General features: G+C 42.8%; 1 protein-coding gene across 1 annotated transcript in view; it reads left to right on the forward strand.

Moving 5' to 3' along the window:
- Positions 1-19,459, forward strand: part of LOC128638873 (zinc finger protein 436) — a 207,833-nt gene that overhangs the window by 24,504 nt on the left and 163,870 nt on the right. The window contains exon 6 of the mRNA XM_053691001.1: positions 3,623-3,733. Coding sequence (XP_053546976.1) covers positions 3,623-3,733 — 111 coding nt within the window. The remainder of the gene's footprint in view (positions 1-3,622; positions 3,734-19,459) is intronic.

Here is a 19,459-nt window from a genome sequence, read left to right on the forward strand (position 1 = left end):
TTTTTACCTAAGGTGGTTTCTAACAAGAATATCAATCAAGAGATTGTTGTTCCATCATTATATCCTAATCCTTCTTCAAAGAAGGAACGTCTTTTGCATAATCTAGACGTAGTCCGTGCCTTGAAGTTTTACTTACAGGCTACTAAAGATTTTCGTCAAACATCTAACCTGTTTGTCGTTTACTCTGGACAGAGGAGAGGTCAAAAGGCCTCGGCAACCTCTTTCTTTTTGGCTTCGGATTATAATCCGTTTAGCCTATGAGACTGCTGGACAGCAGCCTCCTGAAAGGATTACAGCTCACTCCACTAGAGCTGTGGCTTCCACCTGGGCCTTTAAAAATGAGGCCTCTGTTGAACAGATTTGCAAGGCTGCGACTTGGTCTTCGCTTCATACTTTTTCAGGTAAGCATAAATTATGTTTTTCTGATATAATGTAATCTTTTCTAAGCAAATCTTTCATGGCAGGTCACACCAGTTTGTTTTTTTAAATCTATTTTAAAAATATATTCTTTTTAAAATCGGATAATATTAAAAAAAAGTTCTCCCTGAACTGGAAAAATACTAAATATCAGATGGGGGGGGGTTCTAATGTGGGATGGAGTCTCTCAGACTCCCTCCCCTTCCTTGTTACCAGAGGTAGCTGCCCTTACGCTGTCAGCGAAAGTTACATCCTTGCAAATCAAACTTTTTTTAAGTTTTATGTTACACTAAAGTGACTGCGCGCAAGACCTCAAAAGGCTGTGAAGATCAGACAGCGGGAGCAGGAGCGGGTTGGACCGCTGCACTGCAGAAATTAAATAAATCATAAGAGCGGCTGGGAAAGGAAGGAGGGAGTGAGAGGGGATCCAAGTGGATGGGGATTTTGGCACATGTACATGGGCTTTAGGACTAGTTAATAATATATAGCCAGTTATCCCATAACTGCCCATGTAGTAGTTGTTTTACTTACTTTAACAAACTTTATATTACTGGCTACATACAGTCCCAAACATACAGTATACTGTATATACCTGCATATATTCTAATTTTCTTTAACATTGTTTTGGAGGAAGGCAAAAACTAAATTGTTTTTTATTTGGTCAAAGTTGCCATCATCATTTTATATTCCTGTATTGACTGCTTTACCCAGCACTGGAGTGCACTACATTTAGTTGAACATAACGTTTGGGCACGCTGTAATTACACATCGAGACCATGTCGCGGTTTAAAAAAAAATAAAAAAAATGCAGCACCAGAGAGGACGTAAGGGAAGTTCATTTTTGGGAGAATAAATCTTTTGGTTTTTTTTTCACAGGTATGGTTATCCTTATGATACATAATTCTGCACATATAGTGCATATTTATGTAACATTGTGTTTACCTGTCCCTTTTAATATATGAATTCAAACAGTCCTTGATTCATGTGGACATGTTTTCAATCTATAGCAGGGGTTTTCAACGTCTTAGGCAGTGGGCCTCCCCTTTGTCGAAATTTAACAGACAGCACCCCAAAACCCCTCACACCCATAATATTTTTGGTTTTAATTCACGGAATATAGGGCCAATCCTGGGTTTACACGCAGCTCTCAAGAGCTGAATTAGATTAACCAAAAGAGTTCTTCACTCATGTTTAAATTTGCACTTTGTTACTGCTGTGTTAATTGCTAGGTACTGATAGAGACAACAAAAGCAAAGTAGTCTGAGAAATTTAGACCTTAGTACCTTTTTTCCACCTTATTGCTTTATTTCACCATGAATTGGCAAGAAGCTGCACCCAGGTCGTAAATCGCCTTAGAATAGGCTTACAATGTTAATGAGCTGGTTGATTGTTCCTGTGAGAGCGCTTCTCTCTGTGTGTATGAATTGGCAAGTGTCATTGTCGGCTCTTCTTGCTGCTTATGGTTTCCATAGGATAGTGCAAATTTTCTCTGCTTCCACACCTCCCCTTACGCTCTTGCTCTCCCGTTTCAGAGTTTAGCGCACATAGAATGGAGAAAATCAAAACCAAATTATAGTGCAGTATGTCAGTACTGGGCAATCAAATACTAAAAGTGTGATTTAAATGTGCTCACCTTGTTTGACCTCAAACATGAGAGGTATGTTGGAAGCGTGGAGGGGATGTAATCCCTATCTGTGGTAAAGATGTTTCCAGCTGGTATGCAGAAACTTTTGGCAGGTGGAAATCTTGATATCCCTGGAGTAGTGTTGGTATTTCAGACAAACTTCTCCTCTCTGGAGTAAGGTAGAGAAACTTTATTTCTTGTTGCTGAATTTCTTTCCTTGTTGCTGTTTATTTCTTTTTACCTTCTTTATACTTGAAAGGCTTCTCCTCTCTGGAGTATGGTATAAACTTTATGTATGCAAACCAATTAGTGCTCAGTTTACATACTATGAGATCAATTGTGGATATTATTTGCAGCACTCATGAGATGTGTATAAATGATGCTTGCAAGGACACAAACTGCAATTTAAAATAAAAACACTTTTATTTTCCTATGTCCAATAAAAAATGATAAACAGAAATCCTCTTTAATAATAGTCCAGATCAGGGACAGAATAGGTGAGCAGATGAAATATAGTATATTTCTTTAAATCCGGTAGTGAGTTTTTTTTATCAGGGCTGGTGCAAAAACAGCTGGCTGATAAAAAATAGTGATATTGTGGTATAGAATGCTGTAAGTACAGCTGAAAGTAGATTACTTGTGGTGGTTTTGAGCTCTGAAAAGCTCACAGTGTTAAGGTAGATTCCTTCTGCTCGCCTATTCTGTCCCTGATCTGGACTATTATTAAAGAGGATTTCTGTTTATCATTTTTTATTGGACATTGGAAAATAAGTGTTTTTACTTTAAATTTCACTTTGTGTCCTTGCAAGCATCATTTATACACATCTCATGAGTGCTGCAAATAATATCCACAATTGATCTCATAGTATGTATACTGAGCACTAATTGGTTTGCATACATAAAGTTTATACCATACTCCAGAGAGGAGAAGCCTTTCAAGTATAAAGAAGGGGAAAATAAATAAACAGCAACAAGGAAAGAAATTCAGCAACAAGAAATAGTTTCTCTACCTTACTCCAGAGAGGAGAAGTTTGTCTGAAATACCAACACTACTCCAGGGATATCAAGATTTCCACCTGCCAAAAGTTTCTGCATACCAGCTGGAAACATCTTTACCACAGATAGAGATTACATCCCCTCCACGCTTCCAACATACCTCACATGTTTGAGGTTAAACAAGGTGAGCGCATTTAAATCTGACTTTTAGTATTTGATTGCCCAGTACTGACATACTGCACCATAATTTGGTTTGGTTTGGTTTTTCTCCATTCTATGTGCGCTGAACTCTGAAACTCAACTCCATACCTTTTTTCCTTCACATTCCATTTGATGATAGTGGAATATTCAGAAACTAGCTGCCTTTTAAATATATCAGGAGGAACTAATTAGAGCAAAATAACCATTTGCAACATACACAGCGCAGATCAAGAAACACCTAAGCAATAATATATATATATTTTTATATACATCTTTATATACATATTTTCTAACTAATTCATTTCAGAGGAATTATTTTTATGTATTCATGCATATGCCTTGATTAGCAACGATAATGTTAAGCTAATTGTTTGTTTTATTCAGATGGTTCAGTGAATCCTGACATTCTGTTAACTGTCCAGCCTGGTGAAAAACAGCATGTTGCAGATTCTTTTGGGCAGAACAAGGGAAGAAATAATTCATTTCCTAGCACAAGTAAGTTAACACACAATAAATTTGATAATGGGAGTAAATTGAAATGCCTTAAAATTGCATGTCTGAACCATGAAAATGTAGTTTTGATTTTCATGTCCCTTTAACCCCTTAAGGACCAGCGACGTACCCTGTATGTCGTTGGCCTTTTTTTGGGACTTGATTGTTTTATAGCGCGGTCTTGCCACCAGCGTTGAGACTGCTCTATTCCACAAAGCCTGCTGGAGGGAGTGCATTAATAGCGTGTTCTTGCTAGACTTATGCTATTATGTCCTGAAAAAACCCTTAACGACCAGTGACATACAGGGTCCATTGTGGTCATTAAGGGGTTAAAGGGTCACTATATGCTGGTCACAATTAAAATGGCTATGTAAACTACTCACAGCTTCCAACCCCTGTGTAGGCAGCTTTCTTCAAAAATGGTTCTTTTAACAATTTACTAATGTTTTCGCCTTTTTGGTGCTTAGGTAGTCTTACACTCTCTGACAAAAGCAGTGAACATTCATAGATCAATGATATTGTCAACAGTATTATGCACTCATATATATATTCCCAAAAAAGTTAGGAGCTAGTGGCTCCCTGGCTCCTAGGTTTGTCAAGCCCTGATAAGGTCCTGTGAATACAGCAATGCAATCACTGCAAAAAAAACTTTTAAACTAGGGATAAAACTGCAAAATTGTGTGTGGCACACAATACAGCTGTGAGAAACCGAGCAACATTACTTTTCTATGAAAACTCGCCACTTCTGTCACAGGGTGCACTGATATGTGAGCTCCGTATGATAATCATGTTCTATGTGATTATAAAGTAATTATGTTTGCAAAATGACTACACAGTGCAAAGTGTTGATGTTTAAAGGGACTTGAAACTGTTATTTATTTCATTATTAAAATTATGCTCTTTTCAAATTATATGCTCTATTACATTTACTTCGTTTTCTTAGTATACTTTGTTAAAAAGTAGGTAGATATTCTCAGGATTGTGCAAATGTCTGAAGCACTATATGGCAGCAGGTGTTATGCACTTTTGAGCAATAGATGGCAGCCGTGTTTGCACAATCTATAAATTGTTAAAAGCATTGTTCCATAATTGCTCTTATATAGTGGACACTCCAGAGCCTGTCTAGATATTATCGTTTAATATAGCACCACAAAATTCTGTTGCTCTGGATTGCTCTAAAATAGATACAAAGAGTTAATTTGATGTATAAAAAAATGATTTTTGAAAGAAACATTTTGGATTTCATGTTTTATATTAATATAGATTTTTTTCTTTTGTATTAATTGAGGCAGCACATGAGCCACCTACATTAACCAACCTAATTGGATAGATGCAGATTTGTCAAACTAATGTAAAACCATTCATCATTTTGTCTGATTTCCATTTCCTGCAGTTTTTACACTTCTGCCTGAAGAAGGTTTCTTGCCTGTCCATTTTTCTCTTTGTCTTACTACAGTATGAATTCCTGTCAGCTCATATTAATGACTGACCACCCAGTTCATGTTAACTGCAAGGATCTTGCTATACCTCCAGGTGCTTCAGTGTACAATAGAGGTTTGACACCCACTCTACACTGCTTTCTTTCTAGTAGTGACCGTACATGAGCAGACAATTTATTTAGGCAAGAATTTTGCAATCATTGAAGCAGCTTTGCTTCCCCCCCTCACTTTTTGAATTCTTTCTGTTAAAATTACAGAAATTAAATACAGTGTATTTATTGGACTCATATTTTGCATTCAGAAATATGTCTCAGTATGATGGAGCTATTGCACAGTGTTCTTCATACAACCCTGGTTCTGAACAAGCATTTTTCTCCAACATTGGTGTGTCCGGTCCACGGCGTCATCCATTACTTGTGGGAATATTCTCTTCCCCCAACAGGAAATGGCAAAGAGCACAGCAAAAGCTGTCCATATAGCCCCTCCTTGGCTCCGCCCCCCAGTCATTCTCTTTGCCGCTCTGAACAAGTAGCATCTCCACGGAGATGGTGAAGAGTATGTGGTGTTTAGTTGTAGTTTTTTATTCTTCTATCAAAAGTTTGTTATTTTGAAATGGTACTGGTATGTACTATTTACTCTGAAACAGAAAGAGATGAAGAGTTCTGTTTAAAAGAGGAGTATGATTTTAGCAGCAGTAACTAAAATCAATTGCTGTTCCCACGCAGGACTGTTGAGCCCAGAGAACTTCAGTTGGGGGGAACAGTTTGCAGACTTTTCTGCTCAAGGTATGACTAGCCATTTTTCTAACAAGACTGTGTAATGCTGGAAGGCTGTCATTTTCCCTCATGGGGATCGGTAAGCCATTTTCTTAGACTCAGAAAGAATAAAGGGCTTATTATGGGCTATTAACTGGTGGACACTCTTAAGGGCTAAATCGATTGTTTATTTAAGTTATTATTTAAAGTTTTGAAGTGGATTTCAAACTTTTTACTATTTGGGGAACGTTTTTATCGCCAGGTACTAGTTAAGACACCTTCCCAGTCAGGAAGGGCCTTTCTCTGTAGTAGGCAGAGCCTCATTTTCGCGCCATTATTGCACAGTTTCTTTTGAGTGCAGAGCATGCAGCTGCATGTGAGAGGGTCTGGTATCCACTGAAAACGTTCCTAGAAGGCTGGAATTGGTATCGTATACCCCCCTGGGATAAGTGAAGTAGCAACAAAGGCTGTGGCTGGGACTGTAGTGGGGTTAAATTGCAAACGGCTCCGGTTTCTGCATTTTAAGGGTTAACAGCTTGAAAATTGGGGTGCAATACTTTGTATGCATTAACCTCTTAAGGACATATGACGGAATTTTTCCATCATAAAACAATTGAGCAAACTGAAAGCTGTGTCCTTAAAGGGTTAAGACACTGTGGTGAATTTGGTAAAGATTGGATAATTCCTTCATAGTTTTTCACATATTCAGTAATAAAGTGTGCCCTGTTTAACATTTAAAGAGACAGTAACGGTTTTGTTTAAAAACGGTTTTTGTGCTTTATTAACCAGTTGAAGCCTGTTTAACATGTCTGTACCTTCAGATAGATCATGTTCTGTATGTATGGAGGCCAAGGTGGTTCCCCCTTCAAATGTATGTGATAATTGTGCCATGGCGTCCAAACAAAGTAAGGACAGTACTGTCACATTTAGTAAGGTTGCCCAGGATGATTCCTCAGATGAAGGAAGTAGGGATAGTTCTGCATCCTCTCCTTCTGTGTCTATACCAGTTATGCCCGCGCAGGCGACCCCTAGTACTTCTAGCGCGCCAATGCTTGTTACTATGCAACAATTGACGGCAGTAATGGATAACTCCATAGCTAATATTTTATCCAAAATGCCAGGATTTCAGAGAAAGCGTGATTGCTCAGTTTTGCACTGTAGAGCAGGAGGGCGCTGATGATAATTTATCTGTCATACCCTCACACCAGTCTGAAGTGGCAGTGAGGGAGGGTTTGTCAGATGGAGAAATTTCTGATACAGGAAGAATTTCTCAGCAGGCAGAACCTGATGTTGTGACATTTAAATTTAAATTAGAGCATCTCCGCGCATTACTTAAGGAGGTGCTATCTACTCTGGATGATTGTGACAATCTGGTCATCCCAGAAAAATTGTGCAAGATGGACAAGTTCCTAGAGGTCCCGGTGCACCCTGATGCCTTTCCAATACCTAAAAGGGTGGCAGACATAGTGAATAAGGAGTGGGAGAAGCCAGGCATACCTTTTGTCCCTCCTCCTATATTTAAGAAATTGTTCCCCATGGTCGACCCCAGGAAGGACACATGGCAAACAGTCCCTAAGGTCAAGGGGGCGGTTTCTACACTAGCCAAACGCACGACCATTCCCATTGAGGACAATTGTGCTTTCAAAGATCCTATGGATAAAAAAATTGGAGGGCTTGCTTAAAAAGATTTTCTCCAACATAGGTGTGTCCGGTCCACGGCGTCATCCTTACTTGTGGGATATTCCCCTCCCCAACAGGAAATGGCAAAGAGCCCAGCAAAGCTGGTCACATGATCCCTCCTAGGCTCCGCCTACCCCAGTCATTCTCTTTGCCGTTGTACAGGCAACATCTCCACGGAGATGGCTTAGAGTTTTTTAGTGTTTAACTGTAGTTTTTATTATTCAATCAAGAGTTTGTTATTTTGAAATAGTGCTGGTATGTACTATTTACTCAGAAACAGAAAAGAGATGAAGATTTCTGTTTGTATGAGGAAAATGATTTTAGCAACCGTCACTAAAATCCATGGCTGTTCCACACAGGACTGTTGAGAGCAATTAACTTCAGTTGGGGGAACAGTGAGCAGTCTCTTGCTGCTTGAGGTATGACACATTCTAACAAGACGATGTAATGCTGGAAGCTGTCATTTTCCCTCTGGGATCCGGTAAGCCATGTTTATTACGATTGTAAATAAGGGCTTCAAAAAGGGCTTATTAAGACTGTAGACTTTTTTTGGGCTAAATCGATTGATTATTAACACATATTTAGCCTTGAGGAATCATTTTATCTGGGTATTTTGATATAATAATATCGGCAGGCACTGTTTTAGACTTCCCAAAGCATAGGCAGAGCCTCATTTTCGCGCCGGTGTTGCGCACTTGTTTTTGAGAGGCATGGCATGCAGTCGCATGTGAGAGGAGCTCTGATACTTAGAAAAGACTTTCTGAAGGCGTCATTTGGTATCGTATTCCCCTTGGGGCTTGGTTGGGTCTCAGCAAAGCAGATACCAGGGACTGTAAAGGGGTTAAAGTTCAAAACGGCTCCGGTTCCGTTATTTTAAGGGTTAAAGCTTCCAAATTTGATGTGCAATACTTTTAAGGCTTTAAGACACTGTGGTGAAAATTTGGTGAATTTTGAACAATTCCTTCATGTTTTTTCGCATTTGCAGTAATAAAGTGTGTTCAGTTTAAAATTTAAAGTGACAGTAACGGTTTTATTTTAAAACGTTTTTTGTACTTGTTATCAAGTTTATGCCTGTTTAACATGTCTGAACTACCAGATAGACTGTGTTCTGAATGTGGGGAAGCCAGAATTCCTATTCATTTAAATAAATGTGATTTATGTGACAATGACAATGATGCCCAAGATGATTCCTCAAGTGAGGGGAGTAAGCATGGTACTGCATCATTCCCTCCTTCGTCTACACGAGTCTTGCCCACTCAGGAGGCCCCTAGTACATCTAGCGCGCCAATACTCCTTACTATGCAACAATTAACGGCTGTAATGGATAATTCTGTCAAAATCATTTTAGCCAAAATGAACACTTATCAGCGTAAGCGCGACTGCTCTGTTTTAGATACTGAAGAGCATGACGACGCTGATATTAATATTTCTGAAGGGCCCCTAACTCAGTCTGATGGGGCCAGGGAGGTTTTGTCTGAGGGAGAAATTACTGATTCAGGGAACATTTCTCAACAAGCTGAACCTGATGTGATTGCATTTAAATTTAAGTTGGAACATCTCCGCATTCTGCTTAAGGAGGTATTATCCACTCTGGATGATTGTGACAAGTTGGTCATCCCAGAGAAACTATGTAAAATGGACAAGTTCCTAGAGGTGCCGGGGCTCCCAGATGCTTTTCCTATACCCAAGCGGGTGGCGGACATTGTTAATAAAGAATGGGTAAGGCCCGGTATTCCTTTCGTCCCTCCCCCCATATTTAAAAAATTGTTTCCTATGGTCGACCCCAGAAAGGACTTATGGCAGACAGTCCCCAAGGTCGAGGGAGCGGTTTCCACTTTAAACAAATGCACCACTATACCCATAGAGGATAGTTGTGCTTTCAAAGATCCTATGGATAAAAAATTAGAAGGTTTGCTTAAAAAGATGTTTGTTCAGCAGGGTTACCTTCTACAACCAATTTCATGCATTGTCCCTGTCGCTACAGCCGCATGTTTCTGGTTCGATGAGCTGATAAAGGCGGTCGACAGTGATTCTCCTCCTTATGAGGAGATTATGGACAGAATCAATGCTCTCAAATTGGCTAATTCTTTCACCCTAGACGCCACTTTGCAATTGGCTAGGTTAGCGGCTAAGAATTCTGGGTTTGCTATTGTGGCGCGCAGAGCGCTTTGGTTGAAATCTTGGTCGGCTGATGCGTCTTCCAAGAACAAGCTACTTAACATTCCTTTCAAGGGGAAAACGCTGTTTGGCCCTGACTTGAAAGAGATTATCTCGGATATCACTGGGGGTAAGGGCCACGCCCTTCCTCAGGATCGGCCTTTCAAGGCAAAAAATAAACCTAATTTTCGTCCCTTTCACAGAAACGGACCAGCCCAAAGTGCTACGTCCTCTAAGCAAGAGGGTAATACTTCTCAAGCCAAGCCAGCTTGGAGACCAATGCAAGGCTGGAACAAGGGAAAGCAGGCCAAGAAACCTGCCACTGCTACCAAGACAGCATGAAATGTTGGCCCCCGATCCGGGACCGGATCTGGTGGGGGGCAGACTCTCTCTCTTCGCTCAGGCTTGGGCAAGAGATGTTCTGGATCCTTGGGCGCTAGAAATAGTCTCCCAAGGTTATCTTCTGGAATTCAAGGGACTTCCCCCAAGGGGGAGGTTCCACAGGTCTCAGTTGTCCTCAGACCACATAAAAAGACAGGCATTCTTACACTGTGTAGAAGACCTGTTAAAAATGGGAGTGATTCATCCCGTTCCATTAAGAGAACAAGGGATGGGGTTCTACTCCAATCTGTTTATAGTTCCCAAAAAAGAGGGAACGTTCAGACCAATCTTAGATCTCAAGATCTTAAACAAGTTTCTCAAGGTTCCATCGTTCAAGATGGAAACCATTCGAACTATTCTTCCTTCCATCCAGGAAGGTCAATTCATGACCACGGTGGATTTAAAGGATGCGTATCTACATATTCCTATCCACAAGGAACATCATCGGTTCCTGAGGTTCGCATTCCTGGACAAACATTACCAGTTCGTGGCGCTTCCTTTCGGATTAGCCACTGCTCCAAGGATTTTCACAAAGGTACTAGGGTCCCTTCTAGCTGTGCTAAGACCAAGGGGCATTGCTGTAGTACCTTACTTGGACGACATTCTGATTCAAGCGTCGTCCCTTCCTCAAGCAAAGGCTCACACGGACATTGTCCTGGCCTTTCTCAGATCTCACGGATGGAAAGTGAACGTGGAAAAGAGTTCTCTATCTCCGTCAACAAGGGTTCCCTTCTTGGGAACAATAATAGACTCCTTAGAAATGAGGATTTTTCTGACAGAGGCCAGAAAAACAAAACTTCTAGACTCTTGTCGGATACTTCATTCCGTTCCTCTTCCTTCCATAGCTCAGTGCATGGAAGTGATCGGGTTGATGGTAGCGGCAATGGACATAGTTCCTTTTGCACGCATTCATCTAAGACCATTACAACTGTGCATGCTCAGTCAGTGGAATGGGGACTATACAGACTTGTCTCCGAAGATACAAGTAAATCAGAGGACCAGAGACTCACTCCGTTGGTGGCTGTCCCTGGACAACCTGTCACGAGGGATGACATTCCGCAGACCAGAGTGGGTCATTGTCACGACCGACGCCAGTCTGATGGGCTGGGGCGCGGTCTGGGGATCCCTGAAAGCTCAGGGTCTTTGGTCTCGGGAAGAATCTCTTCTACCGATAAATATTCTGGAACTGAGAGCGATATTCAATGCTCTCAAGGCTTGGCCTCAGCTAGCGAGGGCCAAGTTCATACGGTTTCAATCAGACAACATGACAACTGTTGCGTACATCAACCATCAGGGGGGAACAAGGAGTTCCCTGGCGATGGAAGAAGTGACCAAAATCATTCTATGGGCGGAGTCTCACTCCTGCCACCTGTCTGCTATCCACATCCCAGGAGTGGAAAATTGGGAAGCGGATTTTCTGAGTCGTCAGACATTGCATCCGGGGGAGTGGGAACTCCATCCGGAAATCTTTCCCCAAGTCACTCAGCTGTGGGGCATTCCAGACATGGATCTGATGGCCTCTCGTCAGAACTTCAAAGTTCCTTGCTACGGGTCCAGATCCAGGGATCCCAAGGCGGCTCTAGTGGATGCATTAGTAGCACCTTGGACCTTCAAACTAGCTTATGTGTTCCCGCCGTTTCCTCTCATCCCCAGGCTGGTAGCCAGGATCAATCAGGAGAGGGCGTCGGTGATCTTGATAGCTCCTGCGTGGCCACGCAGGACTTGGTACGCAGATCTGGTGAATATGTCATCGGCTCCTCCTTGGAAGCTACCTTTGAGACGAGACCTTCTTGTTCAGGGTCCGTTCGAACATCCGAATCTGGTTTCACTCCAGCTGACTGCTTGGAGATTGAACGCTTGATCTTATCGAAGCGAGGATTCTCAGATTCTGTTATCGATACTCTTGGTCAGGCCAGAAAGCCTGTAACTAGAAAGATTTACCACAAAATTTGGAAAAAATATATCTGTTGGTGTGAATCTAAAGGATTCCCTTGGGACAAGGTTAAGATTCCCAGGATTCTATCCTTCCTTCAAGAAGGATTGGAAAAAGGATTATCTGCAAGTTCCCTGAAGGGACAGATTTCTGCCTTGTCTGTGTTACTTCACAAAAAGCTGGCCGCTGTGCCAGATGTTCAAGCCTTTGTTCAGGCTCTGGTTAGAATTAAGCCTGTTTACAAACCTTTGACTCCTCCTTGGAGTCTCAATTTAGTTCTTTCAGTTCTTCAGGGGGTTCCGTTTGAACCCTTGCATTCCGTTGATATTAAGTTATTATCTTGGAAAGTTTTGTTTTTAGTTGCAATTTCTTCTGCTAGAAGAGTTTCAGAATTATCTGCTCTGCAGTGTTCTCCTCCTTATCTGGTGTTCCATGCAGATAAGGTGGTTTTACGTACTAAACCTGGTTTTCTTCCAAAAGTTGTTTCTAACAAAAACATTAACCAGGAGATTATCGTACCTTCTCTGTGTCCAAAACCAGTTTCAAAGAAGGAACGTTTGTTACACAATTTGGATGTTGTTCGCGCTCTAAAATTCTATTTAGATGCTACAAAGGATTTTAGACAAACATCTTCCTTGTTTGTTGTTTATTCCGGTAAAAGGAGAGGTCAAAAAGCAACTTCTACCTCTCTCTCTTTTTGGATTAAAAGCATCATCAGATTGGCTTACGAGACTGCCGGACGGCAGCCTCCCGAAAGAATCACGGCTCATTCCACTAGGGCTGTGGCTTCCACATGGGCCTTCAAGAACGAGGCTTCTGTTGATCAGATATGTAGGGCAGCGACTTGGTCTTCACTGCACACTTTTACCAAATTTTACAAGTTTGATACTTTTGCTTCTTCTGAGGCTATTTTTGGGAGAAAGGTTTTGCAAGCCGTGGTGCCTTCCATTTAGGTGACCTGATTTGCTCCCTCCCTTCATCCGTGTCCTAAAGCTTTGGTATTGGTTCCCACAAGTAAGGATGACGCCGTGGACCGGACACACCTATGTTGGAGAAAACAGAATTTATGTTTACCTGATAAATTACTTTCTCCAACGGTGTGTCCGGTCCACGGCCCGCCCTGGTTTTTTTAATCAGGTCTGATAATTTATTTTCTTTAACTACAGTCACCACGGTACCATATGGTTTCTCCTATGCAAATATTCCTCCTTAACGTCGGTCGAATGACTGGGGTAGGCGGAGCCTAGGAGGGATCATGTGACCAGCTTTGCTGGGCTCTTTGCCATTTCCTGTTGGGGAGGGGAATATCCCACAAGTAAGGATGACGCCGTGGACCGGACACACCGTTGGAGAAAGTAATTTTTCAGGTAAACATAAATTCTGTTTTTGTACAGCAAGGATACCTCCTTCAACCAATTTCGTGCATTATTCCTGTCACTACAGCGGCGTGGTTGTGGTTCGAGGAACTGGAAAAGTCGCTCAGTAGGGAGACCCCATATGAGGAGGTCATGGACAGAATTCACGCACTTAAGTTAGCTAATTCCTTTATTTTAGACGCCGCTTTGCAGTTAGCGAGATTAGCGGTGAAAAATTCAGGGTTTGCAATTGTGGCGCGTAGAGCGCTCTTGCTAAAGTCTTAGTCGGCGGATGTATCTTCCAAGACAAAATTGCTTAATATCCCTTTCAAAGGTAAGACCCTTTTTGGGCCAGAATTGAAAGAAATTTTTTCAGACATCACTGGGGGAAAGGGCCATGCAATTTCAGGAACGGACCGGCTTCCAACTCTGCAGTCTCTAGACAAGAGGGTAACGTTTCCCAGACTAAACCAGCTTGGAAACCAATGCAAGGCTGGAACAAGGGTAAACAGGCCAAGAAGCTTGCTGCTGCTACCAAAACAGCATGAAGGGGTAGCCCCCGATCCGGGACCGGATCTAGTAGGGGGCAGACTCTCTCTCTTTGCTCAGGCTTGGGCAAGAGATGTTCAGGATTCCTGGTCACTAGAAATAGTCTCTCAGGGTTATCTTCTAGAATTCAAGGAACTACCCCCAAGGGGAAGGTTCCACATTTCTCACTTATCTTCAAACCAAATAAAGAGACAGGCATTCTTACATTGTGTAGAAGACCTGTTAAAGATGGGAGTGATACACCCAGTTCCAACTGTGGAACAGGGTCAGGGGTTTTACTCAAATCTGTAGTTCCCAAAAAAGAGGGAACTTTCAGACCAATTCTGGATTTAAAAATTCTAAACAAATTTCTCAGAGTTCCATCGTTCAAAATGGAAACCATTCGAACAATTTTACCTGCAATCCAGGAGGGTCAATATATGACTACCGTGGATTTAAAGGATGCGTATCTACATATTCCTATCCACAAAGATCATCATCAGTTCCTAAGGTTCGCCTTTCTGAACAAACATTATCAGTTCGTGGCTCTCCCATTCGGACTAGCCACTGCTCCCAGAATTTTCACAAAGGTGCTCGGGTCCCTTCTAGCGGTTCTAAGACCAAGGGGCATTGCAGTGGCACCTTATCTGGACGACATTCTAATTCAAGCGTCGTCTCTTTCCAAGGCAAAGGCTCAAACAGACATTGTTCTAGCCTTTCTCAGATCTCACGGGTGGAAGGTGAACGTAGAAAAGAGTTCCCTGTCTCCGTCGACAAGAGTTCCCTTTTTGGGAACAATAATAGATTCTTTAGAAATGAAGATCTTCTTGACAGAAGTCAGAAAGTCAAAGCTTCTAAACGCTTGTCAAGTTCTTCTCTCTATTCTGCAGCCTTCCATAGCTCAGTGCATGGAAGTAGTAGGGTTGATGGTTGCAGCAATGGACATAGTTCCTTTTGCTCTAATTCATCTAAGACCATTACAGCTGTGCATGCTCAAGCAGTGGAATGGGGATTATACAGACTTGTCTCCAAAGATTCAAGTAGACCAGATAACCAGAGACTCGCTCCGTTGGTGGTTGTCCCAGGATCACCTGTCTCAGGGAATGAGTTTCCGCAGACCAAAGTGGGTCATTGTCACGACCGACGCCAGTCTATTAGGCTGGGGCGCGGTCTGGGATTCCCGGAAAGCTCAGGGTTTATGGTCTCGGGAAGAGTCTCTTCTCCCGATCAACATCCTGGAACTGAGAGCGATATTCAATGCTCTCCGGGCTTGGCCTCAACTAGCGAAGGCCGGATTCATAAGATTCCAGTCAGACAACATGACAACTGTAGCTTACATCAACCATCAGGGGGGAACAAGGAGTTCCTTGGCGATGAGAGAGGTATCCAAAATCATCAAATGGGCGGAGGATCACTCCTGCCACCTATCTGCAATCCACATCCCAGGAGTAGACAACTGGGAGGCGGATTATCTGAGTCGTCCGACTTTCCATCCGGGGGAGTGGGAACTCCACCCGGAGGTGTTTGCCCAGTTGACTCAATTATGGGGCATTCCAGACATGGATCTGATGGCGTCCCGTCAGAACTTCAAGGTTCCTTGCTACGGGTCCAGATCCAGGGATCCCAAGGCGACTCTAGTGGATGCATTAGTGGCGCCTTGGTCGTTCAACCTAGCTTATGCGTTTCCACCGTTCCCTCTCCTCCCCAGGCTTGTAGCCAGGATCAAACAGGAGAAGGCCTCTGTGATTCTGATAGCTCCTGCGTGGCCGCGCAGGACTTGGTATGCAGACCTGGTGAATATGTCATCGGTTCCACCATGGAAGCTACCTTTGAGACAGGATCTTCTAGTTCAAGGTCCATTTGAACATCCAAATCTAGTTTCTCTGCAGCTGACTGCTTGGAAATTGAACGCTTGATCTTATCCAAGCGTGGGTATTCAGATTCAGTGATAGATACTCTGGTCCAAGCCAGAAAACCTGTGACTAGAAAGATTTACCATAAAATATGGAAAAGATATATCTGTTGGTGTGAATCCAAGGGATTCTCCTGGAGTAAGATTAAAATTCCTAAGATCCTCTCCTTTCTCCAAGAAGGTTTGGATAAGGGATTGTCAGCGAGTTCTCTAAAAGGACAGATTTCTGCTTTATCTGTCTTGTTATACAAACGACTGGCAGCTGTGCCAGATGTACAAGCTTTTGTACAGGCCTTGGTCAAAATCAAGCCTGTTTACAGACCCTTGACTCCTCCTTGGAGTCTAAATTTAGTTCTTTCAGTTTTTTAAGGGGTTCCGTTTGAACCCTTACATTCCATAGATATCAAGTTACTATCTTGGAAAGTTCTGTTCTTGGTTGATATTTCTTCTGCAAGAAGAGTGTCTGAATTATCTACTCTGCAGTGTAACCCACCCTATCTGGTGTTCCATTCAGATAAGGTCGTTTTGCGTACTAAGCCTGGTTTTCTTCCGAAGGTTGTTTCCAACAGGAATATGAACCAGGAAATAGTTGTTCCTTCTCTGTGTCCGAATCCAGTTTCAAAGAAGGAACGTTTGTTACACAATTTAGATGTAGTTTGTGCTTTAAAGTTCTATTTAGAAGCAACTAAGGATTTTAGACAAACCTCATCTTTGTTTGTCGTTTACTCTGGTAAGAGGAGAGGACAAAAAGCTACGGCTACCTCTCTTTCTGGCTGAAAAGCATTATCCGATTGGCTTATGAGACTGCCGGACGGCAGCCTCCTGAACGAGTCGCAGCTCACTCCACTAGAGCTGTGGCTTCCACATGGGCCTTCAGGAACAAGGCTTCTGTTGATCAGATATGTAAGGCAGCGACTTGGTCTTCTCTGCACACTTTTGCCAGAATTTTACAAATTTTATACTTTTGCTTCTTCGGAGGCTGTTTTTGGGAGAAAGGTTTTGCAAGTCGTGGTGCCTTCCGTTTAGGTAACCTGATTTGCTCCCTCCCTTCATCCGTGTCCTAAAGCTTTGGTATTGGTTCCCACAAGTAATCGATGACGCCGTGGACCGGACACACCAATGTTGGAGAAAACTAACCCTATCATAAATAGTATTAACCCCTAATCTGCCCTCCCTAACATCGCCGACACCTAACTTCAATTATTAACCCCTAATCTGCCGACCGAATCTCGCCGCTATTCTAATAAATGTATTATCATCCTCCATGATCCAGGACGTCTCTAGAGAGCTTAGGGGTCTTCAAAATTCATTTTGAGGGAGGTAATCAGTCACAGCAGACCTGTGACAGTGTGTTTGACTGATAAAAACGTTAATTATTAAATTGTTATCCGTTTTTTGGGTATTAAGGGGTTAATCATCCATTTGCTGGTGGGTGCAATCCTTTGCTAACTTAATACATTTACTGTGAAAATTTGGTTGCTATAACTAATTTGGTTCATTATTATTTCAACTGTGACAGCTTTTTGTGCTTCTTAAAGGCGCAGTGGCGTTTTTTATATTGCTTGTAAATTTAGTTGAAAGTTTTTTCCAAGCTTGCTAGTCTCATTGCTAGTCTGTTTAAACATGTCTGACACAGATGAATCTCTTTGTTCACTATGTTTGAAGGCCTATGTGGAGCCCCATAGAAATTTGTGTACTAAATGTATAGAAACTTACGGCTAAGAACTCCGGATTCGCCATCCAAGCGCGCAGAGCGCTATGGCTTAAATCCTGGTCAGCTGACGTGACTTCTAAATCTAAATTGCTTAATATTCCTTTCAAAGGGCAGACCTTATTCGGGCCCGGCTTGAAAGAAATTATCGCTGACATTACGGGAGGTAAGGGCCATGCTCTGCCTGAGGACAGGGCCAAATCAAAGGCCAAACAGTCTAATTTTCGTGCCTTTCGTAACCTCAAGGCAGGAGCAGCATCAACTTCCTCCGCTCCAAAACAGGAAGGAGCTGTTGCTCGTTACAGACAGGGCTGGAAAACTAACCAGTCCTGGAACAAGGGCAAGCAGGCCAGAAAACCTGCTGCTGCCCCTAAGACAGCATGAAGAGAGGGCCCCCTATCCGGAAACGGATCTAGTGGGGGGCAGACTTTCTCTCTTTGCCCAGGCTTGGGCAAGAGATGTCCAGGATCCCTGGGCGTTGGAGATCATATCTCAGGGATATCTTCTGGACTTCAAAGCTTCTCCTCCACAAGGGAGATTTCATCTTTCAAGGTTATCAGCAAACCAAATAAAGAAAGAGGCGTTTCTACTCTGTGTACAAGACCTCTTACTAATGGGGGTGATCCACCCAGTTCCGCGGACGGAACACGGGCAAGGATTCTATTCAAATCTATTTGTGGTTCCCAAAAAAGAGGGAACCTTCAGACCAATCTTGGACTTAAAAATCCTAAACAAATTCCTAAGAGTTCCATCATTCAAAATGGAAACTATTCGAACCATCCTACCCATGATCCAAGAGGGTTAGTACATGACCACAGTGGACTTAAAGGATGCCTACCTTCACATACCGATTCACAAGGATCATTATCGGTACCTAAGATTTGCCTTCCTAGACAGTCATTACCAGTTTGTAGCTCTTCCCTTTGGGTTAGCTACGGCTCCAAGAATCTTTACAAAGGTTCTGGGCTCACTTCTGGCGGTACTAAGACCGCGAGGCATAGCGGTGGCTCCGTACCTAGACAACATTCTGATACAAGCGTCAAGTTTTCAAACTGCCAAGTCTCATACAGAGATAGTTCTGGCATTTCTGAGGTCGCATGGGTGGAAGGTGAACGTGGAAAAGAGTTCTCTATTACCACTTACGAGGGTTCCCTTCCTAGGGACTCTTATAGATTCTGTAGAGATGAGAATTTACCTGACGGAGGCCAGGTTATCAAAACTTCTAAATGCTTGCCATGCCCTTCATTCCATTCCACACCCGTCAGTAGCTCAGTGCATGCATCTCAGACCGCTGCAATTGTGCATGCTAAGTCAGTGGAATGGGGATTACTCAGATTTGTCCCCTCGGCTAAATCTGGATCAGGAGACCAGAGATTCTCTTCTATGGTGGCTTTCTCGGCCCCATCAGTCCAAAGGGATGACCTTTCGCAGGCCAGATTGGACGATTGTAACAACAGACGCCAGCCTTCTAGGTTGGGGCGCAGTCTGGAATTCCCTGAAGGCTCAGGGATCATGGACTCATGAGGAGAAACTCCTCCCAATAAATATTCTGGAGTTAAGAGCGATATTCAATGCTCTTCTAGCTTGGCCTCAGCAACTCTGAGGTTCATCAGATTTCAGTCGGACAACATCACGACTGTGGCTTACATCAACCATCAAGGGGGAACCAGGAGTTCCCTAGCGATGTTGGAGGTCTCAAAGATAATTCGCTGGGCAGAGTCTCACTCCTGCCACCTGTCAGCGATCTACATCCCAGGCGTGGAGAACTGGGAGGCGGATTTTCTAAGTCGCCAGACTTTTCATCCGGGGGAGTGGGAACTTCATCCGGAGGTCTTCGACCAACTGATTCATCGTTGGGGCAAACCAGATCTGGATCTC

The sequence above is a fragment of the Bombina bombina genome, chromosome 8 (assembly GCF_027579735.1).
Source record: "Bombina bombina isolate aBomBom1 chromosome 8, aBomBom1.pri, whole genome shotgun sequence".
In the NCBI taxonomy this organism is placed as follows: Eukaryota; Metazoa; Chordata; class Amphibia; order Anura; family Bombinatoridae; genus Bombina; species Bombina bombina.